The 26,348-nt window shown below is 40.3% G+C and overlaps 1 protein-coding gene across 1 annotated transcript; it reads left to right on the top strand.

Moving 5' to 3' along the window:
* The first annotated feature begins 67 nt into the window (after positions 1–67).
* DDX21 (DExD-box helicase 21) lies at positions 68–26,348 on the top strand. The gene is made up of 15 exons (XM_077778569.1): positions 68–218; positions 2,179–2,622; positions 4,197–4,272; positions 5,152–5,330; positions 7,034–7,151; positions 10,686–10,871; positions 11,968–12,113; positions 12,932–13,081; positions 13,467–13,628; positions 14,849–14,968; positions 16,003–16,076; positions 18,331–18,490; positions 19,262–19,396; positions 22,161–22,205; positions 23,788–26,348. Exons 1-15 carry the CDS (start codon positions 132–134, stop codon positions 24,055–24,057), a joined length of 2,352 nt encoding a protein of 783 aa, XP_077634695.1. The 5' UTR covers positions 68–131; the 3' UTR covers positions 24,058–26,348.

The following is a 26,348-nucleotide window of genomic DNA, read 5'->3' as shown; positions in this document are numbered from 1 at the left end:
GATTTCCTGCTTCCGCAGGAAATGCTTTGCTACCGGAAGTGACGGAAGTGGGTGGGCTGAGTGGGAAGAACACTCTCTTCCTCTCCACGCGGTGCAACTGACCGGTTGGCCTGAATTGCTTGTCCTGAAAGATGCCGGGGAAACTCCTTAGTGACGTGGATTTGGATTCAGACACGGCCATGGAAAAAGTGGAGACACCGCGAAAGCAGAATGCGAAGGTGCCACCGAGGGCTGAGGGACCTAGGGCCCTGAGAGGAGCCGGGTACAGGATGGGGGGATGCCCGGCTAAGGAGCCTGTGGCTCACATGCGGACCCGGCGCGCCCGGAGCCTGGCGTGGGGCTCGGCCGGGGGGCGCCGGGGAGCGAGCGGTGTCCGCGAGCGGCCCAGGTGGACCGAGCAGGGGTGAGCACCGCTCCCACGTGGTTCTGCAGTCTGGGTGCCCCGCACCTAGTGCGCAGTTAGGTGTTCACGGTTGGGCCCCACGTTGCTGGCTCAGGCTCAGACCTAACCCGGGGTTCGAGCGTGCGCGGAGGGAATTGTCAGTCCAGGTAGAGCCTGAAGCTTTAGCTTAGACTAGCCACACCTCAAACCCACCTGCACACGTGGGCGGCGTCAGCCGTGACATTTTACTATAGTAGTACGCGAAATACAGTTTGTTCTTCGGTAAGCAGCTTTTCGAAGATGAAGTAGTTCAGTTCGGCTTAATGTCTGTTGACCAGATTTCCCTTGGAAATGTAACTGTGTTGTGCTAACGGTACACCGTTGTTGTTTTTTTAATAGAGGCCAGCAGTATGTAGTGGCCTTAGGTTACCTTGATACCTGTCCGCCTCCTTACTGTTAACTTCTTTAGTGATTTCACTTGTGACTGAGTCTCTGTTCTTAGATAAGGTCAGTCAGTGAGAACAAAGATTGGCCCTGAATTTGCATTGTACATGACTTAGAATTTTTTTCCCTTGGATGTTTATGGGTCTTTTTGATGGGGAGCTTTTGCAACAGCAATATTTTGGCGTTGTAGGAAGCTGAGGGAGCACAGGCTTGTCCCCACAGGTGAGGAGGAAGTGGTCCTGGTTTACCTGCTCAGCATCAGTGAAGGTATTCAATAGTGGGATGGTCAAGTGAAGAGGGACAGGGTCAAACACCGTTAACATTCCAAGAGAGGCCATTGGGTTAGGAAATCCTCTCCTAGTGGAACGAAGGAAGGAAAGAACTGAAGTCTTGTGGGGAGACCAGATTATTTTTCAAATGTCTGAAAGATGATCATGTGGGAAAGATCACACTCATCCATGATTTGAGAGCAGAGGCGGGGCCTGACGTTTGAGAGAGACTGATTTCAGCTAAATGTTATAGCCTTCATATTTCTGGGATTGGGCCTTTCGGAGAGGTTTTTACAGAGGCTAAGCACCTGTCTACTTGATTTTGGCTATATTAAGTAATTAATTTTCAGTAATAGGAAAAGTTGGGAAAGGTCACACGTTTCAGGTAGGAGCCATAGTCTGATTTGGCTTTGAGGTTTCACCCATGCCATTTCCTAGTAACTTGTGGGTTTTTTTCCTCTTTAAGTTAGATCATTTTTTTCTTTTTTTTTTTTTTCTTAATCATGTGGGATGATAGATTGTGGGATTCTATAGCTTTTTGGTTCATAAAGTGTCTCTGTAAATTCATTTGCACTTGTCAGATAGCCGAGACAGATATTATGAATCCCTGTTTTACCGGTACAGGAATTCTAGCAGAGAAAGAAATCTGCTTCATATCATCCCATCTGTGGACATTTATGGCCTTATAGTTCTTCTAGAATTAAATTAAACAGTACTTGATCACTTTCTGTAGTTATACCTCTACAGCTCTTGGAGCATCCTATGAGTCACCCCGAATCCCTTATGAAAATTTGATTTTACAACTTGTTCAACCAACACGAATTGAATAGTTACCAAGAGGCATTCTCTTCTGAGATAATGAAATAATTGATGTATACTGCTTATTTCCATATAACTAAGAAATGGTACTAAAAAAGCATTGTGTTTTGCCTTACTACAAGGAGAAGGTACAAATGTTGAAAAATGCCCCCAAATTGTGTTCTTCATAATTACATGATCTTGGAATAATCCAGAATTAATGTATCATGCAGATGTATACATGCTTTGCTCAGTAGTTTGTATCTTCTTTATTAATTTTTTTAGAAAGGTAGAAAAGAGAAGCCAAAGCCAAATTCTAGTAAGACTGAAGAGGCAACAGAAGTAAAGGAAGAAACTATTTCCCTCAAAGCTAAAAAAATTAAAAAGAAAGCTGAGTCTTCTGAGGTTGACATGAATTCTCCTAAATCCAAAAAGGCAAAAAAGAAAGACGAGCCATCTCAGGATGACATTATTTCTCCTAAAACCAAAAGTGTGAAGAAACCAAAGGAATCCTTTGAAAAGAAAGTTGTTTCTCCTAAAACCAACAAAGTAATAAAAAGTGAGGAGCCTTCTGAAGAAGAAATAGGTGCTCCTAAACCAAAGAAGATGAAAAAAGAAAAGGAAATGAATGGAGACATTGGAGAGAAAAGCTCCAAATTAAAGAATGGGTTACCTCATTCTGGACCTGCCTCTAACTCCAGTGAAGAAAGTAACAGTGAATTAGAGCAGGTAAAGTTGCGTTTTTTTATGTGGACCATATCTTTCATTGTGGCTTCAGTAGGTAATTGCTACCCAGATTATTTAAAAGCAGGAGAAAATTTGATGTGTTGACACTTCATTGGGGGTGGTGTCCCTTGAGCTGCATGCTGCCTGCATTCAGGGTTAAGACCTCGTCTTAATAGCTTAGGGTCAGAATGTCCTTTGCAAAGAAGCTGGTCTATTTAAGTTTAGGGAATGTCCTCTCTCCACACTTGGTCTGCTTATTTGCAAGTCAGAAATTAAAAGGAGGGATTATAATTATGCAAATAGGCCCTAGCTTCCCTCAGGGGTTTCACCAAAAAATCATGATTAATAGAGCCACTGAAAAGGCTTTTGTTTGATTTTGCAGAAGTTTTTGTTTGGCTGTTAACTAACTTAAAGTTGAACCTGATGATTGAATGTCCACTTGGAAGCTAGGTTCTGTTACCTTTCAGAAACTCAGTTATCAAAGAAATCCTAATTGTAATAATTATCTGCTTGTGTAGGTCATAATCAACCTTGAAATTTTTTCTCCTTGATTCATATCCAGGTGCCCCTCACAATAAATAAGTAAATAAAATTTTTTCTGATTATAGATATGTGATTTAGAGAGTTTAGAAAATATAGAAATTTGGGGCACCTGGGTGGCTCATGTGGTTAAGCATCTGAGTTCGGCTCAGGTTGTGATCTCCTGGTTTTTGGGTTTGAGTTCCAGGTCAGCTTCTGTGCTGATGGTTCAGAGCCTGGAGCCTGCTTCTCATTTTGTGTCTCTCTCTCTTTTCTGCCCCTTTCCTACTCACTCTCTCTCTGTCTCTCTCTCTCTCTCAAAATAATAAACAAACACAAAAAAAGAAAATACAGAAATTTACTAAAAAGGTCCCTAGAATTTCAGCATTCATTAATTCAGTAAATATTAAGTACTCATTAGCTACAGAGGTAGCCTGTTGAATGTTTGATGTTCCTTTACAGTACTTTTTGTATATATAACTATCATTTTTTTTTTTTATCAGATTAGGATTGCACTATATGCAGTCTTGTCTCCTGCCTTTTCTACCTTTATATAAAGATTATATTCTTTTTTTAAATGTTTACTTATTTATTTATTTTTTGGAGAAAGAAAAAAAACCAGCATGAGTGGGGGAGGGGGAGAGAGAGAGACAGAATCCAAGGCTCCAGGCTCTGAGCTGTCAACACAAAGCCCAATGGAGACTTGAACCTATGAACCATGAGATCATGACCTGAGCCAAAGTCAGTGTTTAACCAACTGAGCCACCCAGGTGCCCCTAAATAATAAACATTTTTATTGGTTCCATAATCCATTATATAAATGTTCAGAAACTCACTTAATTTCTGTATTGGGCATTTAAATTTTTTACTATCAAATAATGCCACGGTGACCACCTTGAATATGATTATGATTTCCTTTTTGGATCTTGGTTTACCTACCAAAGTTTCTGTGTCTTTTTGGTTGATCTGGAAGAGATGTTTTCAAATAGGTTCTTTTGTCTGTGATTACCTGTGGGGTTAAAGTTACTGATTTCTTTCTGTGGCCCTTTGCTTGATAGGAAATACCTGTGGAACAAAAAGAAGGAGCTTTCTCTAATTTTCCCATATCTGAAGGGACCATTAAACTTCTCAAAGGTAATATTTTTGGAACTATTGTATAATGTTACAAAATATTATTTAGAAGCACTCCACCTATTTTTGTTGAGATGAAGGACGATACATGGAACCACATAATGACGTAGATCTATATATATGGTACAGGACTATACTAGTGATGGCTTTGCTGTCTCTTAAATAGGTGATTAAATTTTATTCAAACCAATATGTGTATTAGAAGTGTGAGGACTGATTTACTGGTACAAATGAATGGTTCATGCCATGTTCTTATTTTCTTTGTTATTGTCTTCCACTTTGTGAGGCATTTCTTCATAATACCAACTTGTCTCAGAACTCAGCCTAGCGGTGTGCCTCTGAACAAACTAGGTAGTCACAGATGCGTGAGTAGGTGTTTTCTGAATCAGATGTGGCATAGTCTGGACTGCAAATCCAGATTTGGGGCTTCTAATGACCTGTGGATGAGATTACATGACAAGTAACTAAACTCTTAAAAAAAGGTTTACTATGATTTGGTGTTCTATTTATTTTTTAGAGAGCACGAGAGTGGGGGAGAGGGGCAAAAGGGGGGAGAGAGAGAGAGAGGGAGAGAATCTCAAGCAGGCTCCATGCTAAGTGGGGAGCCCAATGTGGGGCTCAATCCCAGGACCTTGGAATCATGACCTGAGTCAAAATCAAGTTGGATGCTCAGCCAACTGAGCCACCCAGGTGCCCCTAATTTGGTGTTTTAAAGTTTGTTGATATTTTTCAGTCAAGCAGATTCTTCACTACCAGAATGCATTGGTACCTGACCTTGTAGATATTGACCAGAACGTAGAATTCCTTAATTCTCTAGGACTGGAAACATGGCTGGGATTTTAAGAACTGCAGTGTCAGGTAACGTGGTAAATTTGTTCACAGGCCGTGGGGTGACCTTCCTGTTTCCGATACAAGCAAAGACATTTCACCATGTTTACAGTGGAAAGGACTTAATTGCACAGGCGCGAACAGGAACTGGGAAGACCTTCTCCTTTGCCATCCCTTTGATTGAGAAACTTCAGGGAGAACTACAAGACCGGAAAAGAGGCCGTGCGCCTCAGGTAACTATCTTTAACACAGACCTCAGGGGCTCCAAATCTGCACAGGAGAAACCTTTCTTAGACATTGTTTATATATTGTATAGTTTTTTTACTGGGTTCTCCTTAAAGTGTTTTTTCCTTTTCCTTTTCGTCTTTTTTTTTAAAACTTTTTAACATTTATTTGTTATTATTGACAGAAAGAGACAGAGCATGAGCAGGGGAGGGGCAGAGAGAGGGGGAGACACAGAATCTGAAGCAGGCTCCGGGCTCTGAGCTGTTAGTACACAGCCCGATGTGGGGCCTGAACTCACGAACTGCAAGATCATGACTTGAGCCGAAGTCAGACGCCTAACTGACTGAGCCACCCAGGCGCCCCTCTTTTTTTTTTTTTTCTTTTTTTGTATCTTGTAGATCTTTAATTGAAGCTAAAGCAGGATTATTCTTTTAAGATTGTTGGCCACAAACTTGTGTGTTTAAATATTGTAATCTGCCCCATGGTTGTGACTACCTGTATTATTAATGCTCTCTGTGTTCCCTTCAAACTAGTAGATGCCCCCGCGGCTCACAGGTTTGATCAAGTGTCTGACCATTTTTGCCTAAGTGGAGAAAGCAGTTTTAAGTAGAGATGCGTGAATAGAAGGAGGGGTACTCACAGAGGTGAAGAAGCCAGGGTTCCTTACCAGGCTGGTGCTCACTGCGTTCATTTCTGGAGAAACTGGCATTTGACAAACCATAACCTCACTGAAATGCCAATGTGGTCATCATGGCTATGGGTTCTTGCACCTGACTTTCTGGCCCTTCCTCATTTGTTTACTGGCCTTCCAGTGTCCATACTCGCCTCTCATTAATTCACTGTTTATTGCTATAAACAAATGCAGCATTAAACAATGAATTATTCCAGCACTTGGGAGATATTCCAGCCTACGTGTAGTGGATGTTCAGTAAAAACCTGTTGGATGAATGTATCTGATGAATTAGTGAATGTTGTTCTTAAATTATACTTCTTTCATGCTCTTACCCTACTTAAGGATCTATAGTAGTTTCATGTTTTATGTCCTATTGGGTCAAACTCAGACTACTCTGGGATTCAAAGCCCCCTCATGTTGGTCCTGCCTTAACTTGTCTTTGTTCTTAAATTTACTGTAATCTAGAGGTTTAGTCAATAGGTTTTGGTGCCCAGCTGTCTGAATTTAAATACAGGTTTTGCTTCTTAACCTTTTGGTTCAAAATCTTGTGTGTGTTTGTTTTAGGTACAGTTGTCAGGTAGGTCAGTAACTTGTGAGAATTACAGGAGAAGAATGCATAGTAAGTATATAGGAGAGCCTGAGACTGTAAAAGCATAAGATTAGCTAATGTTGTTATCCTCAGTGGTGTTACTCCATGCTCAAGTTGTTGCTTTCCTGGAATGCCTTTTTTAAGTATTGGCAGCTCTATGAAACTCCCCAGTTCCTCCAGCCTCCTCCAGGCAGCCCTCCTGGAGCACCGCGTGTTTGGGCATCTATATCTCTTCTGATTGGTAGGATCACAAACTTTTCTTCTGAGTAGATTTCTCAGGGCTGTACTACATTTTGATCCTTCCCCATGTGAAACTATGTTGCAAAGTACATAATAGATATTTTGAAAATACTTGATAGGATGAGTTGAACCTTCTGATGAATTCCATATTTGTTAATAAAAAAATACTGCATAATACTTTGAATTCAGTGTTAGTTTTTCCTTTTCAGGTACTGGTTCTTGCACCCACGAGGGAGTTGGCAAATCAAGTGAGCAGAGACTTCAGTGACATCACAAGAAAGCTGGCAGTGGCTTGTTTCTATGGTGGAACTCCCTATGGAGGTCAAAGTAAGTAAATCCAAAAGTGAGGGAAGGAAAATGCCAAGCATTGTTGGATGCCTTGGTTGGATTTCTGACCTTGACATCTGGATTTACCTGGTTTAGTCATTTATAGTAGTTTTCTTTTGTTACTATTGTTCAAAAAAAATTTTTTTAATGTTTGTTTATTTTTGAGACAGACACAGAATGCAAGCAGGGGACGGGCAGAGAGAGAGAGAGAGAGAGGGAGAAGGAGAGGGGGAGAGAGAGAGAGAGAGAGAGAGAGAGAAGGAGAGAAGGTGACACAGAAGGAGGCTCCAGGCTCTGAGCTGTCAGCACAGAGCCCCCTGTGGGGCTCTCACCAACCGTGAGATCATGACCTGAGCTGAAGCCAGACGCTTAACTGACTGAGCCACCTAGGCGCCCCTCTTGTTTAAAGATGGTCAAGAACGTGGTCTTGCATAATGATCCGTAAAATCCTGGGTGTAGTTCTTCGGAGTTTTGTTTTATTTGTCTCTGTTTATATGAAGGCTACAAAGGTATCTTACTGAACCCAAGATGATGGAGTCCAGGGGTCTCTTGGAACTAGAAGGTCATGATTCAGAGTTACTCTTTTTACCCATCAAAGAGGATAGATCTGGCCTCTTTTGGGACCTTTGCTGCTTTCTTACAGTAGGTGGACCTTCTTTGGGCTCAGGGGCCAAATGTTGCAGACCCTATTGTAGGATTCCATTACTTACCAGTTCAAGACCTGGAAGCTTTATTAGGTAGAATACTTAATATAATTCAGGAAGGCATTTAAGGCATTAAAAATGTTAGTATTGGTACGTAAGGCTTGTGGTTATTTCTTTCCAGCTTTGGCTGAATAAACTAGGCTTTAGCATTAGAAAAGTGTATGTGTGAATCTAGACCCTGTGAATCTGGACCTTGCTTACAGTGTGATTTTAAGTTCAGGGTGCTTGATTTTTCTTTTCATTTGCTTGTGTGAAAAAATAAGTTTACTGGGATGTCTGGGTGGCTCAGTCGGTTGGATGTCCAACTTCAGCTCAGGTCATATCTCGTGGTCCTTGAGTTCAAGCCCTGCATTGGGCTGTGTGCTGACAGCTCGGGGTCTGGAGCCGGCTTCTGATTCCATGTGTCTCTCTGCCCCTGCCCTGCGTGCACTCGCTTGTGCTCTCCCTCAAAAATAAATAAAACATTTAAAAATTAATAATTTACTGAATTCATCCTGCAGGGGTGTTATGAGGATTGAATTGGAAAATGTCTGTAGAGTGCCTGGTGTGACCCCTAGACTGAAAGAGCAGTTGAGTGCAAAGCTGCATTGTTACTGCCTCACCTCATTCTGAACTCCGTTTTCCTGAATGTCTCTGTGCCTTCTGGGAATACTTGCCCTTCTACCCTGTCTCATTCTTTCTATACCTGATTACCTTACATACAGTTCTTATGTATTTTAAATTAGTTAATTGGTTTTTAAATTTACATCCACATTAGTTAGCATATAGTGCAACCATGATTTCAGGAGTAGATTCCTTAATGCTCCTTACCCATTTAGCCCACCTCCCCTCCCACAACCCCTCCAGCAACCCTCTGTTCTCAGTATTTAGGAATCTTTTATGTTTTGTCCTCCTCCTTGTTTTTGTATTAGTTTTGCTTCCCTTCCCTTAGTTCATCTGTTTTGTATCTTGAATTCTTAATATCAGTGAAGTCACATGATATTTGTCTTTCTCTGGCTAATTTCGCTTAGCATAATACCCGCCAGTTCCATCCACATAGTTTGCAAATGGCAAGATTTCATTCTTTTCAGTTGCCCAGTAATATTCCATTGTATATATATATGTATACCACATCTTTATCTATTCATCCATCGATGAACATTTGGGCTCTTTCCATACTTTGGCTATTGTTGATAGTGCTGCCATAAACCATTGGCACCATTGGGGTGTATGTGCCCCTTTGAAACAGCACACCTGTGTTCCTTGGATAAATACTAGTAGTGCAGCTGCTGGGTCATAGGGTAGTTCTGTTTTTAGTTTTTTGAGGAACCTCCATACTGTTTTCCAGAGTGGCTGCACCAGTTTGCATTCCCACCAGCAGTGCAAGAGAGATCCTCTTTCTCTGCATCCTCTCCAACATCTGTTGTTGCCTGAGTTGTTAATGTCAGCCATTCTGACAGGAGTGAGGTGGTATCTCTTTGTGGTTTTGATTTGTATTTCCCTGATGATGAGTAATGTTGACCATTTTTTTGTGTTTCTTGTTCATCTGGATGTCTTTGGAGAAATGTCTATTCATGTCTTTTGCCCATTTCTTCACTGGATTATTCGGTTTTTGGGTGTTGAGTGTGATAAGTTCTTTATAGATTTTAACTAACCCTTTATCTAATGCTGTTTGTGAATATCTTCTCCCATTCCATCGGTTGCCTTTTAGTTTTGCTAATTGTTTTCTTTGCTGTGCAGAAGCTTTTTATTTTGATGAGGTCCCAATAGTTCATTTTTGCCTTTGTTTCCCTTGCCTCCAGAGACGTGTTGAGTAAGAAGTTGGTGCAGCCGAGGTCAAAGAGATTTTTGCCTGCTTTCTCCTCTAGGATTTGGATGGCTTCCTGCCTTACATTTAGGTCTTTCATCCATTTTGAGTTTATTTTTGTATATGGTGTAAGAAAGTGGTCCAGATCATTTTTTTGCTTGTTGCTGTCCAGTTTTCCCAGCACCATTTGATGAAGAGACTGTCTATTCCATTGGATATTCTTTCCCTGCTTTGTCAAAGATTAGTAGGCCATACGTTTGTGGGTCCATTTCTGGGTTCTCTCTTCTGTTCTATTAGTCTGAGTGTCTGTTTTTGTGCCAGTACCATACTGATGATTATAGCTTTGTAATACAGCTTGAAGTCTGGGATTGTGCTGCCTCCCACCTTGGTTTTCTTTTTCAGGATTGCTTTGGCTATTTGGGGTCTTTTCTGGTTTCATATAAATTTTAGGATTGTTTGTTCTAGCTCTGTGAAGAATGCAGGTGTTATTTTGATAGGGATTGCTCTTATTTCTTTAAGATTCTCATTCTTGGGGTGCCTGGGTGGCTCAGTCACTTGATTTTGGCTCAGATCATGATTTCATGGTTTGTGGGATTGAGCCCCGTGTCGGGTTCTGCTCTGAGAGTGTGGAGCCTGCTTGAGATTCTCTCTACTCCTCCCCCATTTGTGCTCACTCTCTCTTTTCCCTTCTCTCCCTCTCTCTTTCTCCTTTTATCTCCCTCAAATATAAATAAACTTTAAAAAAAAAAAAAGATTCTCATTCTCAGTTTGTCTGTGAAACCTTTTGACACTTTTCTACTACCAAGGAAGTCCTTTCTTTTCTGGTGGTTCCATCTCCCACTGGTGCATTTTTCTGGATTGTCACTTCTTACCTGTTCTTCCCACCAGGTTAAGGAGTGCCTTGAGTATCTTTATCTTTGTTTCTTAGCATATTACCTTATACTTGTAGTTAATAAATATTTTAGATTAAAAATATATTTAATTGGTACCTTAGACTAATAAAAGGACTTAAAACCTAGTATATCTTATTGATGTTCTTTATAGTTGAACGCATGCGGAATGGGATTGATATCCTGGTTGGGACCCCAGGTCGTATCAAAGACCACCTGCAGAATGGCAAGCTAGATCTCACCAAACTTAAACATGTTGTCCTGGATGAAGTTGACCAGATGTTAGATATGGGGTTTGCTGATCAAGTGGAAGAGATTTTAAGTGTGGCATACAAGAAAGGTAAGCTCCAAATTCAAGGAAGTGATAAAAAGATTAGAGAAAGAGTGGTGATTAAGTGGTCTTCTAAGAGTTAAATGAAGCCTTAAGTTGGGGGATGATTTATTTCATTTAGGAAACTTAAATATAAAAAACAACCATGATTTATCACATAACTATAATGGGGAAAGTAAAAGAAAAGATTTGATATTCTGCCAGCTTGGTGTGCTTTGCTTTTGGTCTATTTCTTCCTGACTTTGTACTATTGTTGCATGTGTGTGTGTGTGTTAATTTTAATCTTACCATGCATATAAAAATTTGGCATAACACTCCATGAAGAAGTTTTGCCATGATTTAATTCCATCTATGTATTTTGATTTTTAGATAATATAAATAATTCTGCTTATAGACATTATTATGTAGATAGCTTCCTTCACATTTCAGTATTTGGAATTTATTTTTTAGGGTAGATGTCCAGAAATGAAGTTACTGAGTTCAAAGGTATAAATAGTTCATGTTTCTCAATGTACATTGTCAGGTTGCTCTCCAAAAGGGCTCTATTTACTTACACCACTATTTGAAATACTATATGAAAAAGCAGTGTTCTTCAAAGAGCAAACTAAAAAGGGGGGAAGGGTGAGGCTGGGGAAAGTTTTTAGTACCTGATCTCAAAGAATGAATAGACCAGAATTCTAAACTCAGAATACTCAGGAAATGCTAGAGAGTATAGACAAGTATAGAATCTGTTCTGGTGTTTATTGTAGGTTATTTACTTAGTGATCTAAACTAGATAGTTACTGGGCTTCATGAACAGGTGTTTTCCAGGTGGTAGGTCTCGTTATAATGGATAGATTTCCTTCATGGTGCATAAAGGCCAGTGGTTGGAAAGCGAAGTAATTTTAAAGTACGTTTGGTGTTTCAAGTCTCCTTTACATAAATTACTTAGGCAGTATTTCTTTGCCCATTAGGAATCTCTGTGTCTTTCATTTCTGTGTCATCAGTGCCTGGCTTGGCCTCAAGTGGTTGCTGTTGCGTGTTGATTGACTGTGGAAGAACTGGGTGAGGTAGAGTACTGTATAGGCTTATTTGGGTTATTCATACTGACTTTTTCCCCCCAAAGATTCGGAAGACAATCCCCAGACATTGCTTTTTTCTGCAACTTGCCCTCATTGGGTATATAATGTTGCTAAGAAATACATGAAATCTACATATGAACAGGTGGATCTGATTGGTAAAAAGACTCAGAAAACGGCAATAACTGTGGAGGTAAATGATTCATTCAGTTGTTAGAATTTTGCATGTCATTTTTTTTTCTGTCCGATAAAATATTAAGACTGGTAAATACAGACTGTTTTTCCAGATAAATACTAAATCCATGTGAAGAGCCAATTAAAGATCTATTTCTCTGTGAGTTGTATGTGATTATCCGTGCTTTCTAAATTTCATTATCTGGTAGTCAGATTTCAAAATCTTTTGGAATTTGTATCTGTCTGAATTTTGTAAATAGAAATTATACTAGAATTGATTTTTTTTTTTAAGATTTTGTTTTTAAGTTGTCTCTACCCAAAACATGGGGCTCGAACTCACAACTCCAAGATTGTGAGTTCCATGCTCTACCGACTGAGCCAGCCATGTGTCCNCGAAGTCGGATGCTTAACCGACTGAGCCACCCAGGCGCCCCTCTAGTACTTTGTTTTGAAGCTGTTTTCGTTTTAGGGCCCAGCACCTAGAATTCCTTTCACCCAAGGAATAGACCTGCATGCTAACTGACTAATCACAGTTTTAATTGGATAAAAGGACCAAAAAAGTACCAAAAAATTTGTCAGTTACTTGATTTCCTGTAAGAATTGAGGGAATGGCATTTCTTTTTCGTTTTCCTTGTTTGTGCAGAAAACAGGAACCAGATGCTCTTTGGAGAAAGGGCTCTCGTGTTGATGCGTTTGGGTTTTTTTGTCTACACGGTGGTGGCAGAAGTCTGCTCTAGTCTGTATTAAACAATCGCTTCTAGCACCACTAGTGTTGAACAGGTGATTTCAGGTTCTGGGCGGGCTTTACTAAATGTATCTTTTTCCCCCTCCGATAAGCACCTGGCTATCAAGTGCCACTGGACTCAGAGGGCAGCAGTTATAGGGGATGTGATCCGAGTATATAGTGGTTTTCATGGGCGCACTATCATCTTCTGCGAAACCAAGAAAGAAGCCCAGGAGTTGTCACAGAATGTTTCCATAAAGCAGGTTGGTTCTTCCCCCTTTCCTTTAGGGAGAAAGCATCTTTCAACTGATAGACCCCGTTTACATTTTAGAGCTCACCTGATCTGTCAGTCTCCTCACAGGCGAGGAAATAGTGCCTCAAACCCGAGGTTACACTGACAAAGTAGGCTTGATCAGTCTTGTCTGGTGTTTTTTACCCAGTAAGTATAGATGGACGCAGTTGATCTAATGACTAAGGAGTGGAAAAAAGTTTGAGGCTTGTCCGTGTAAGGCATATATTTCTCCCTTCGCATTATTTTCAGTGGAACTATCACCAAAATCCCAATGTCCTTACAGGCCTAATTTGTGGTATTAAAAGTACCTGGATTGTTAGATCTGGTATTCTTAAGCCAGCTTATTTCTTTGGCAGGATGCCCAGTCATTACATGGAGATATTCCTCAGAAGCAGAGAGAAATCACTCTGAAAGGTTTTAGAAATGGTGATTTTGGAGTTTTGGTTGCAACCAATGTTGCTGCTCGTGGGTTAGACATCCCTGAAGTTGATCTGGTTGTACAGAGTTCTCCACCAAAGGTAAGTGTTCTATACTACAGTTTTGTTTTGTTTCTGTTTGTTGTTGTTTCGGGGGGGGAATACTAAAACTGGAAGTTGTATGGTTTAGTTTCATGTGGTTAGTAATAGCTATCTCTTGAGTGCTAGGAAGCTGTGGTGATTTTAAAAATAAGCCTCTTCTGAGGTCCTTCCTTCAGAATCGACAGTTGAGTAGAAATGTGGTCAGTGGCCAGAGGCTGGAAAGATTGTTTCTTATTGAAGGAGATTTTGGTAGGCTGGTGCAGGTAGTGCAGTTGTGAACTGGACTTTGAAGATGGGTGGGACTTAGGTGGGGTGAGGGTAACATAAAATCATGAACTAGAGGATAGAGAAGGGGAAAAGGGCCTGTGATTAATAGCCTCCGTGGTTAAAACTGCTTGGGTTTGTGAGTGATGGGAACCTCTTAGGGCCGCCGAAGCATCAGGTTAGGTGGTATGGACAGTGCTTCATGTAAGTAAAAGTAGGTCTGAAGGAGTATGCTCTGCTCCCATCACTTCAAATGTGAGGACCTTACCAAGTTGGCAAATTCCTCAGGATTAAAGGTTGTTTACAATGATAGAAAAAATAACCTGATTACTGTGAAGTCAACAGTTCTTAGAAAGGAAGTCTGATTAGTGTGTGACATACATGTTGTTTAAGGGAGCCTGTAGAACTGTGCTGTCCAATATGATGGCCACAGCCATGTGTAGCTGTTGAGTACTGGAAACAGTCTGAATTGACATGTATATTCTAAATGTAATCTACACTTTGGATTTTTTTTATATTTTAAACTTTGTATTACGTATACTGGATTTTGGAGACATATGAAAAAAGAATGTAAAATATCTCAGTGATCTGTCCTTTTATCTGGATAGCATATTGAAATGATACAACTTTTAGATATATTGAGTTAAAGAAGATATATCATTAACTGTTTTTTATAGCTTTTTAGTGGGTTACTAGAAAATTGAAGATTGAAATTACTTATATGGTTCTGTAGCACAATACTATTTAGGTGATGCTTTTTTCAGATTTGTCTATAGGATAGGGTCCACTATTCAAGAGATTTTTTAAAAAATGGTCACAGTCCTTTAGTTTAAATTGAAGTGCTGAAGAACCTCACACTCCGGGTAGAGAGTAAGACCACCACACTTGCCTCTGCATAGACCACTCAGGTCTTTATCTCTTTTTGTTCAGTGTTATTCATGTGCTTTCCTCAATAGGATGTGGAATCCTACATTCATCGCTCTGGGAGGACAGGTAGAGCTGGAAGGACGGGGATTTGCATCTGCTTTTATCAGCACAAGGAGGAATATCAGTTAGCACAAGTGGAGCAAAAAGCGGTAAAATAGTGTTCTTATTTTTCATTCAGCAAATGTTGAATTCTAAAGTCTTTTTTTTTTTTAATTCAATTTTTATTAATTTTAAGTTTTTATTTCTAGCATGTGGCCTTAACTGAAAGCTTGTTAGGTACATGTTGTTTTATACATTGTCCTACAACATAAACCCCATTTTGAAATAAGTTTGCATTTGAAAGCAGTGGTTTTGTTTTTGTATTTACAATTACATGGGCTATTTTTATGTTTTCAGCCAGTGATAACATGAACACACCCCAAATATTTAAGCATAGGTTAGGGGGTCCTAGGAATTGCTTAAAAACCAAAAGGATACCTTTAAAATGGAGAGAGGAGACTGATTTTCCTGACAGATAAATCTCTCCCCATATCCTTGAGCAGACTGTACTTATGTGCCTATGGAGAAGGAGAGGTGCACTCTCCGGCCAGGGCGATTGTCCTTAACATCAATGATTAGCATATGCCTTGAGAATGATATGATGAGACAGCATTCACCTCTGGTTTTCTTCCTCAAAACCTGTAATCTCAGTCTCAAGCATGCAAAGAACCCGAGGCACCTTCACAGCGAGGGACAAAATTCTATAAGATACTTGACCGGCACTCCTTAAAACTATCAAGGTCATGAAAAACCAGGAAAGGCAGAAACTGTCAGAGATCAGAGGAGACTAAGAACATATGACCACTGAATGTACTGTGTCACTGGAACAGAAGAAGGGTATTTGGAAAAAACTAGTGAAATTCCAATTAACTCGAATTCAGTTAATTGTAATGGAGCAGTGTTGGTTTCTTAGCTGTGACAAATGTACCATAATGCTAATAATAGGGAAATTCAGTACATAGTGTATAGGAGCTCTGGGTCCTATTTTTGCAACTTTTCTGTAAACCTAAAACCATTCTAAAATAGTTTATGTTCTAAATGTGTCATAAGTGTGTTTGGTAACATAAAAAATTAGAGAGTTTAATCTCAGTGAAAATATTTGATGGCCATATTGTATATTAAACTATGGTTCATTTTCTTGTAGGGAATTAAATTTAAACGAATAGGTGTTCCTTCTGCAACGGAGATAATAAAAGCTTCCAGCAAAGATGCCATCAGGTCTGTTTCCTGCCACTGCTGTGGTCTCTTGTAGTGCTTGTTCATTTACTGCCTGGCTTTGTGCAGAAATGAGATTTGGCTTTCGAATTTTATTTATTATTTTTAACAATTTACAACCTATTTGTTATAAAAATAGACTGTTCTTAAGTAAAATTTTACAAAACGAAAGTCCTAATTGGTACTCAATCCCTAACCAATCCTGTTCACTAGAGGAAACCATTATGAATAATTTGGTTTGTTTTGGGCAATTTGAGGAACCATATCTTAGATATGGTGTGGGCGCTTCCCATGTGGAGATTGATTAGATTGGACCACAGATTATACTCCATATCATCATCAATCAAGTTCCTCAACTGGTGGGGATGAGTTTATTATTTTTTTTATGTTTGTTTATTTTTAAAGGAGAGAGAGAGACGAAGAGCATGAGCCAGGGAGGGACAGAGAAAGAGGGAGACACAGAATCCAAAGTGGGCTCCAGGCTCTGAGCTAGCTGTCAGCACAAAGCCTGACACAGGGCTAGAACTCACAAGCTCTGAGATCATGACCTGATCTGAAGTTGAACGCTTAACCGACTGAGCCACCCAGCCACCCCTGATTATTTAAGTTACCACTAGATGATGAGGATTAGATTAACCAACAGTGTTTGTCACTGGAAGTGCTACTGGCATTGGGTGCAAGAGAATTATTTGTAGGATTACCCTACAAATTGAAGGATAGTTAGTTGTTGAGCATCTCTGTCTGTGCAGTGTATTCTGGGGGTGGAGTGGGGTTGGCATTGTGAAAACCAGAAGGTCCTGACTATTTTCCAGATGTTTCCAAATGGTGGCCTACATTCTCTGCTTAAGAGAATCACTGAATCTGGGGCCACCCGGGTGACTCGGTTGGGTGTCTGACTTCGACTCAGGTCATTAGAGCCCCGCGTCAGGCTCTGCTGCCAGCTCANTCCAAGCCCCCCCTCCCCCCCTCCCCAATCACGCTGTCTCTCTCTCTCGCTCTCCTTCAAAAATAAATAGACAAATATTTTTAAAAAAGGTTTTTCCTTTTAACAACAACAACAAAAAAGAACCACTCAGTCTGAGGGGCACCTGAGTGGCTTAGTCAGTTAAGCATCAGACTTTGACTCAGGCCATGATCTCACGGTTCGTGTATTTGAGCCTCACATTGGGCTTTGCACTGACAGGAGTCTGCTTGGGATTTTCTCTCCCTCTCTCTCTCTGCCCCTCACCCATTTGTGTTTTCTCTCAAAATAAATAAACTTAGAAAAGGAATGTTCAGCATTTATTCACATCACTTTCAGTGGCAGCATGGAGTTCCATTGTATCTGTTTCAGGGTTTATTTAACTAGTCTATTGTCTTACAAGTTTTATACCCTTTAAAAAATTTTTTTTAATGTTTATTTTTGAGAGAGAACATGCATAAGCAAGAGAGAGGCAGAGAGAGAGGGAGACACAGAATCAAAGCAGTCTCTAGGCTCTGAGCTGTCAGCACAGAGCCAGATGCGGGGTAAACTCACAAACATGAGCCCAAGACCAAAGCCAAAGTCAGTATACTCTTTTCTATATCATAAATAACACTGTGGTGAACATCTTGGTACTTGTTCTGTTATTTCTTTGGGATAAAACTTTATTTACTTATTTGTTTAATTTTAGAGAGCATGTGATCAGGGGAGAGGGGCAGAGAGAGGGGGAGAGAATCTTAAGCAGGCTCCGCACAGAGTGGAGCAGGTTCCCACGACCCTGGAATCATGATCTAAGCAGGAATCAAGGCTCGGATGCTTAACCAACTGAGCCACCTAGGTGCCCTGGGATGAAACTTTTTAAAAAATTTGATAGTAAAATCAAATTAGATGCAGTCAAAAGGATGGATTTATTCTTTTTTCTTTTAACTTATTTATTTTGAGAGAGAGGTAGTACGAGCAGGGGAGGGGCAAGGAGAGAGAGAATCCCAAGCAGGCTTCATGATGTCAGTGCAGAGCCCAATGTGGGGCTTGATCTTACAGACAGTGAGATTATGATCTGAGCTGAAATCAAGAGTTGGAGCTTAACCGACTGAGCCACCCAGGTGCCCCAAGGAATGGATTTATTTCTACAGAAATGTGATCATGCAATGTACATTGCATCAAAATGATGTGTGTTAGATAATATGAAAGATTTGGTTTGAAAGTTACTGATTTATCTTGAGATGCCGTTGCCTTGAAAATGAAATCTGTCCACCATGTCCTCTCTCCTAACAAATATACTCAATCACACCATAGGCTTTTGGATTCTGTGCCTCCCACTGCCATTGGTCACTTCAAGCAGTCAGCTGAGAAACTGATAGAGGAGAAGGGAGCCGTGGAAGCACTGGCAGCAGCACTGGCGCATATTTCAGGGGCCACATCAGTAGACCAGCGCTCTTTGATCAACTCAGATGCGGTAAGGCTTCCTGTCAAACTCTGACACTTTGGTAATTTTGAGTCTGAACAGGATTTAAAAAGGTTCAGTTAGACTTCCCAATTGTTTTAAGTTTTGTACGAAGGTGTGTATATATATATAAACAAATCCTTTAGCAAAAGAAAGTAGATTATTCATTTCCAGTGTCTCAGTTGGGGGGGAATGACATTGACTGCTAATGGGCATGTGGTTTCTTTTTCGGGTAATAAAACATTCTGGAATTTTAGTTAGTGGTGACGGTTGAAACCTTGTAAATATACTGAAATCTCCTGAATTGTATACTTTAAAATGGTGAACATTATTGTATGTGAACTGTATGTCAGTTTTTTTAATCCTTCAAAGAAAACCCCAACCATATGAACACATAAATGGGTATGATCCGTTTGGCCAATATACCTAGAAACTTAAGGTATATGCATTTTTCCTTTTTTTAAATTGAAATTTTTAAGACGCTTGTAGGTTTACACGTAGTTAGAAGAGATAACAGAGAGATTCCCTTTTATACTTTACCCAGTTTCCCCCAATGGTAACATTTTGCAAAACTAGAATGTCCCAGCTGGGGTGCTGACATTGAGGCAAACCAAAAGTCTTGTTCAGAGTTCCCAGTTTTATACTAATTTATGTGTTTATGTTGGGAGAGTGGTGTATGCTTTTAGGAGGAACTTTTCCAGATACGGTTTAGAAATATAAGGGCAATTTTTTTTATCAATCAGGTTTGATTTTGAGATTGTTTGTTCCTCTTTCTTCTCTAAGGGCTTTGTGACCATGATCTTACGATGCTCAATTGAAATGCCAAACATTAGTTATGCTTGGAAAGAACTTAAAGAGCAGCTGGGTGAGGAAATTGATTCCAAAGTGAAGGGAATGGTTTTTCTCAAAGGAAAGCAGGTAAGGAATGTTGTGACCGTCCTTTGGTTCAGAAGCTTAATGTGGACGATAAAACACCAAGTGTAGGCTCCTCCCTATTGTGTGGGGATGGTGCATCTTTTGCTCTCTCTATATAGTCTTTTCTGGGCGATGTCATCCATGACCCTCAGTTGCCACTTAGTCATGGACAGCTACCCCATCTGTATCTCTAGCCTGAACTGTCTGCATGCCGTGACGGCCATGAAGTCCCAGCTGCTCCCCTGACATTTCTACCCATGGAGTTATTAAGTAGTGTACGATTATTCAATTCACAGTCTTTAATTCAAACCTAAAATTTTTTATTTTTTAACATTTGTATTTATTATTGAGAGACAAAGAGAGACAGAGCACGAGCATGGGAGGGGCAGAGAGAAGGGGAGACAGAGAATCGAAAGGATGCTCCAGGCTCTGAGCTGTCAGCACAGAGCCTGACACGGGGCTCAAACTCACCACGATATCATGACCTGAGCTGAAGTCGGATGCTTAACAAACTGAGCCACCCAGGTGCCCCAAACCTAAAACTTTAAATCTTGCCTTCCAAACCTGATATTCTTTCTTCTGAGTCCTGTTCCTCAGTTACTGGTATAGACCACAGCAGTTCTCAAACCGTTTGGTCTCATGACCCCTTTACATTTTTAATGAATGGTGAGAGTACCAAAAAGCTTTTGTTCATGAGGGTTATGTCTGTTAGTGTTTACTGTGTTAGAAATGAAAACTGGAATTCTAAAACCGAAGAATACATTTTTACATTTTTAATGATTGGTGAGAGTACCAAAAAGCTTTTGTTCATGAGGGTTATATCTAATAGTGTTTACTGTGTTAGAAATGAAAACTGGAATTCTAAAGCCAAAGAATACCGTTCCATTTGCCATCAGAGCAGTGATAGCATCATGGGTAATGTGTCCGGGAAACTCTGCTATGTGCTTATGTGAGGAGGAGAATGGAGAGGACACGTGACGTTTTAGTATTAGGAAAGTCGTTTTGACTTTGTGGAACCTCCCCAAAAGGTCTCAGGTTTCCAGGGAGGCATAAACCGTACTTCATAAACTACTTGCCTAGAGAACCAAATGTGGCTTACCGTCACATCACTGCATGTCTGTGTTTACGTCCTTAAGGAACTGCACGTACAGTATGGGTTACAGTGTCCGCTCTCCCATGGCAGGTGAGTCTCCACGAGCAGGCTCCCGCTCCCCTTACTGCGTCCTCACTGCTGTGCCTCCGCTCCAGCAGTGCCAAGTACACCTTGCTTGCTGGCATCCTAAATGTGCTCAGCACAGTGCTTATAGTATTTTTTTTCCCCTCCACATTATTCTCTATGACTTGGCTTGGCCTTAAGTCTCCCTGTGAAGCGTTCCCTGGCCATACAGTAGAGTTGGGGGCCGCTTTTCCATACTTCAGAGTTCCTTGGGTGTGCCTTTATTCAGGCACATTTTATCTTGCTTATTGTGCTTGCTTATTGACTGAGAGCCTCCAGAACACTATGATGTACTCAAGGGCAAAAACAATTTTCTAGTGCTGTTTATACTTCAGTGAGTGCCTGGTGTTAAATATGTAATAATTTTGTGAATGAAGATGCCCACAAGTGGCAAAATCCGTCAGTACCTGATGCCACCTGTGTGGTTATAGTTGGGTGAATTGTTGGGTGGAAGTGGGGTGTTCCTCACAAAATGTTGCAGGTAAAGATAGCCAGGGGAGAGGAGTGCCTGTGTCAGTTGAAGGGCCGATTCCAGCTACGCGTATGGAAACCAAGAACCACTATCTCCTTAATTGGAGGTGATGGTACTGCTATTGTCCTATAAAGTGTTTTTTTAATAAGTTTACTTATTTTTAGAGACAGACCAGAGGGCGGGGCGGGGGAGGGGAGAGAATCTCAAGTAGGCTCCACAGTGTCAGTGCAGAGCCCAATGTGGGATCAGTCTCATGAACCATGAGATCATGACCTGAGCTGGAATCAAGAGTCAGATGCTCAACCAACTGAGGCATCCAGAGCCCGTATTTTTTGTTTAAAAAGAAATGTTTATTTTGTGAGAGCATAAATGTGCACAGGGGAGGGGCAGGGAGAGGGGGAAAGAGAGAGAACCCTAAGTAGGCATCACGCTGTCATCACAGGGCCAGAACTCAGGAACTTGTGAGATCATGACCTCAGCCGAAATCAAGAGTCAGGCACTTAACCAACTGAGCCACCCAGGTGCCCCTGAAATTCTATAAAAACCTTTTTATAGCAAGGTGAATTGTGAAAACCTAGAAAATTAACAATGGAAAATCATGTATTTTTCTACTTTTAGTTAGGTCATCCTGAATAGCAGGCACTCTTTCTTATGGAAAGCAGTGTATTTTAATGTAGACCATTGATTTTTGGGGCCATATTGAGCAGATTTTTAAAACTTGCTCTGTTTCCCAGCTGGGGGCCTTTGACTTAGCCTCTCCAAACCTCTGTTTTCTCAGCTCTAAAATGTAGCTAATAGCTTCTTGAGAAATTAGCACAGTGTGTTAGCTAAGAATGATTTGTAGCCAGTGTTCAATCATTTTGAGTCCCTTTTAAAAATATCCTTGGGTGTTTGCTGTTGTGTTTTGGGGAAGTATGATATGTATTGGCATTGGCAAAAAGTACCATCTAAAATTAATACCTAGAGAGTTTTTTGTTTTTGTTTTTTAATATAATACGTGGTCTTTTGGAGCATCACTTAATGTACACTTACAATTGTGGTGAAAGGCTGGATTAACTTGGATTTGTTTTGATTTCTAGGGGGTTTGCTTTGATGTCCCTACTGCAGCAGTAACAGAAATACAGGTATGCTTTTCTCTTGGACTTTGAAGTTAACATACTTAAATTATAAAATGTTCATTATTGAAAACACAGAATAATGGAAAAGGAAACAACAGTTCTAGTCCCTTTACTAAAAGACAATTAAGAATTAATGAAGNAAATTAAAAAAAAAAAATGAAGTTTAGTATTTTTTTCTCCTAGCGTTTTATTCATATAATTTTCTTATTTAGCCTGCTTTTCTTCTTTCATATATCTATAGAGTTATGAACAATATCTAGGTTTTTTTCTCCTATGTATGTTGTATGGGGTTTACATAGACATCTTTAATTGCTGTATCTTCACTTAGTACTCCTGTGAGATAAGGGTTTGTGGAATTTTTGCATGTTTTACTACCTGACAGCTGGGAATACCCTGTAGTAATTGAATTGAATAAATGATAATAGTGGTGAGCGTACTTCTCATAGTGAAACTTACTTTCTTACACTGCCATCACTGGGTTTTGGGCCATGAAGGTTGTATAATTTTTTAAATATTTTAAAAAATCTTTTTTTAATGTTTATTTTTGAGAGAGAGACAGAGCGTGAGCAGGGGAAGGGTCAGAGAGAGTTAGAGACACACAGTCTGAAGCAGGTTCCAGGCTCTGAGCTGTTAGCACAGAGCCCAATGCAGGACTCCAACTCATAAACCATGAGATCATGACCTGAGCTGAAGTCGGACACTCAACTGACTGAGCCACTCAGGAGCCCCTAAAATATTTTTTTTATTAAGTGTATTTTTTTTTTTTTTGAGAGGAGAGAGAGAGAAAGAAAGTGAGCCACAAGTGGACAAGGGGCAAGAGGAGAGAGGGAGAGAGAGAATCAGAAGCAGGCTTTGTGCTGTCAGTACAGAGCCTGATGCAGGGCTTAGTCTCACAAACCATGGGATCATGACCTGAGCCGAAATCAAGAGTCAGAAGCTTAACTGATGCAGCCACCAAGATGATCTGAAGGTTGTTGTTATTTTTAACAAGTGACTTTATATGTTTTTATTTTCTTAAAAGAAAACTTTTTTATTAATTTTTTTTTGTTTTTTTTAATTTTTTTAATGGTTCTGTTTCTGAGAGAGAGAGAGCGTGAGCTGAGGAGGGTCAGAGAGAGAGGGAGACACAGAATCTGAAATAGGCACCAGGCTCCGAGCTAGCTGTCAGTGCAGAGCCTGACGCAGGGCTCGAACCCATGAACCATGAGATCATGACCTGAGTCGAAGTTGGACGCTCAACCGACTGAGCTACCCAGGCGCCCCAAGAAAACTTTTTTTAAATGTTTATTTTTGAGAGCGATAGGGAAGGGGCAGAGAGGGAGGGAGACAGAGAATCCCAGGCAGGCTTCACGCTTGTTAGCTCGCAGATGGATGCGGGACTCAGATTCCCAAACTGTGAGAGCCTGACCGAGCTGAAACCAAGAATTGGATGCTTAATTGAGCCACCCAGGTACCCCTAACCAGTGACCTTATGTTATCAGTGACCTGGTTTTTCTTTAGAGAAAGGGCAAAAATAACTGTCTTTCTCATGCTTTTTAAAATCAAATTCAGTAAAAATCAGAGCAGATAAAATCATATTTCCCCGCAGGAGAAATGGCACGATTCACGTCGCTGGCAGCTGTCTGTGGCCACGGAGCAGCCAGAGCTAGAAGGACCACGGGAAGGATATCGAGGCTTCAGGGGACAGCGGGAAGGCAGTCGAGGCTTCCGGGGACAGCGAGAAGGAAACAGAAGCTTCAGGGGGCAGCGGGAAGGAAATCGAAGCTTCAGAGGACAACGATCAGGAGGTGGCAACAAGAGTAGCAGATTCCAAAACAGAGGCCAGAAGCGGAGTTTCAGTAAAGCATTCGGGCAGTAATTTGAAATAGAGGATTCATATGGCAACATGGAACTGAGCGCTGATTTTCCTGTGAAGTTAAAAGCACATGTGTTTCCTTCCTGACCACTTGCCTTGTCCCCGTCTCTTCCAGAGACATGATCTTCATGGAAATTAGTTCCATCTGATGATCATCACTTGTAACTATTGCTATTTCTGTATCAGGTTTCTCTTTTGAAAAAGATAAATGAATTCATAATATTTTTATTCTGATGCATTGTCTGTAGGTTATTAGACAAAGTCAAGCATGTATTTGCCTGTACTTTTTAAATTGTGCTGTCTCTATACTTAAATAGTGTCCTTCCCTGAATACCTGTGGGGGATGCAGCAGTCTCTGGAGAGGCACTCTGCACAGTCAAGGCTTAGCCCTGTAATTGGCATTCTTCAGCCACCTGCCTAACGGTGACTCACGTGGTCCTGTAACATGTCCTCTGAGAAAGAGTACTGAGCAGTGTTTTGAAGCAAGATTTCAAACTTTGCTGGGACGTAATACATTTTATGTCAGTATGTGCTCTAGATTTGAAGAATGGTGATACAGTCGATGGGAGACATGTAGATTAGCCAACGTTATGTGCATTTGGTACATTTTTAACTTTTCAATCTAAGTTGAATTCATTCTTCAGGAATTCTTCACAGACTTTATCTATTTATGTATATATAAAGAAATATTTTAATAAAAAGCAAGTGTCTTTAAGGAATTCCAAATGTATAAGATGGCCCCATAGCTTTCTTTGTAAGTAAGGAGGCTGAGTAATAAGTGCTTGATGATAATGTACTCCACTTCCTATTGGAAGAGTAACATTATTTACCAAGAAGGAATTAAGAGGGTGGGGAACAGAGATTTGCATTCCTGACAAGAGTCAGGAAATCCACTGAAGATATTTTTTACATGTGAGAAAGAAACATTCGTCTCTGTTGAGGGTGAAGAAAGGAACAAATGAAAATACATGAAAAGCATTCTTTTCATAGTAAACAACAGGTCATTAATGTTTCTAGAGACTTGTAATGGGTAAACTGGAGTTTTCGGTAGAAAGATCCAATGTGGTTTCTCAGAGGCTTAGTTCCTATGGCCACAGTATAGGATCTATTTGTTAGACCATTGAAAGGTTTTAGCTGCTTAGAGACTTCCTTTTAAGATAATCTGTATATGGTTATTTTTAGTTGTTGCTTTGAGGGAACTGACAAACTTACTATAGCCCTGCCAAGTAACTCTCTTGAGTTCTTAAATACTACTTCTCTGGGAAACTTTCTGCATGTTGCAGGAGCTTAAGATGGCATTGTTTTCTTGCCTTAATTCCTAGAAATTCTGAACTGGGACTCTCAGGGAATAAATTCTGATAGGAGAAGTTAAAATACATGGCCTGTTTTGTTTTCATTTGATTATTTTTGAACAATTGAAGTCTTTCTAAGCCCTGGTTTCTTTGCTCCATCAGGTCTCTATATCTAACTGCCTTTTACTCTCTATCACCTTGTAGTAAGGGGTTCAGATAGCCAGCCGACTCTGAGATGCTTGAGGCAATGTGTCCTTTCTCTGTTTGGACTTCAGTTCTGTCCTTCAGTCCTAACTGGATGTTTCTCTGTTCTCAGCAATTCTCTTGGCTTTTATTTCTTGATCCTCTTGTCAATTTTACCATCTTCCTCCCACTCCTCATGGCTTCCCATCAAGCCACAAGGGATTCAGGAGAAGGTGTTTGATGACAGACGACTCCTGTGCCTTGTAGATTGTAACTTACTAGATTTCAGTTTTGCTCACATGCTGAGCATATTTTAATATCAACCGAAATATCAATCAAGCACATTGAAAGGACACACTACCTGTCCTTTAGGGAAGAGCAGTTAAAACCTTGATGTGATTAGCCTACAGAAAAATAATCAAGCATAAATCAGGAGTAAGGGGGAAGATTAGTTGGAATTTCACTTGACACAACTTAATTTTAAGGAAAACATGGCTGTTTCAATACATGAAGCTAAAGTTTCTCCTGAATCCCAGAATTTAAACCATCTTTATAAATATATAATCCAGCCATTTGATTTAAATGGGCTTGTTAGGCTAGCCTGGGAAGTGTTACGGTTTTTACTATTTTCTACAGAGAAAATATTTTCCAATGTATCAAACTCAATGAACTTTTAAAATACAATCCATTTTTACATTGGAGTTATCTGTGCAGCAGTTTCTTTACAATTGTACATAAAATACCTTTTCTGTAAAATTGAGTTAATGTATAAAATACTGCTTTATGCCAGAATAAAGATATTAGTATTTACTATTTTAA

This window comes from Crocuta crocuta, unplaced genomic scaffold (genome assembly GCF_008692635.1).
Source record: "Crocuta crocuta isolate KB4526 unplaced genomic scaffold, BGI_CrCroc_1.0 scaffold167, whole genome shotgun sequence".
NCBI lineage: Eukaryota > Metazoa > Chordata > Mammalia > Carnivora > Hyaenidae > Crocuta > Crocuta crocuta.
This window is presented reverse-complemented; position numbering and strand designations above follow the sequence as displayed.

Bases quoted from the DNA above. Each gene is read 5' to 3' on its own strand.
- DDX21 (XM_077778569.1), top strand. From the start codon at position 132: ATGCCGGGGAAACTCCTTAGTGACGTGGATTTGGATTCAGACACGGCC. The intron at 2,623-4,196 runs GTAAAGTTGCGT...TTTGCTTGATAG, and splicing joins GTAACAGTGAATTAGAGCAG to GAAATACCTGTGGAACAAAA. The intron at 22,206-23,787 runs GTATGCTTTTCT...ATTTCCCCGCAG, and splicing joins CAGCAGTAACAGAAATACAG to GAGAAATGGCACGATTCACG.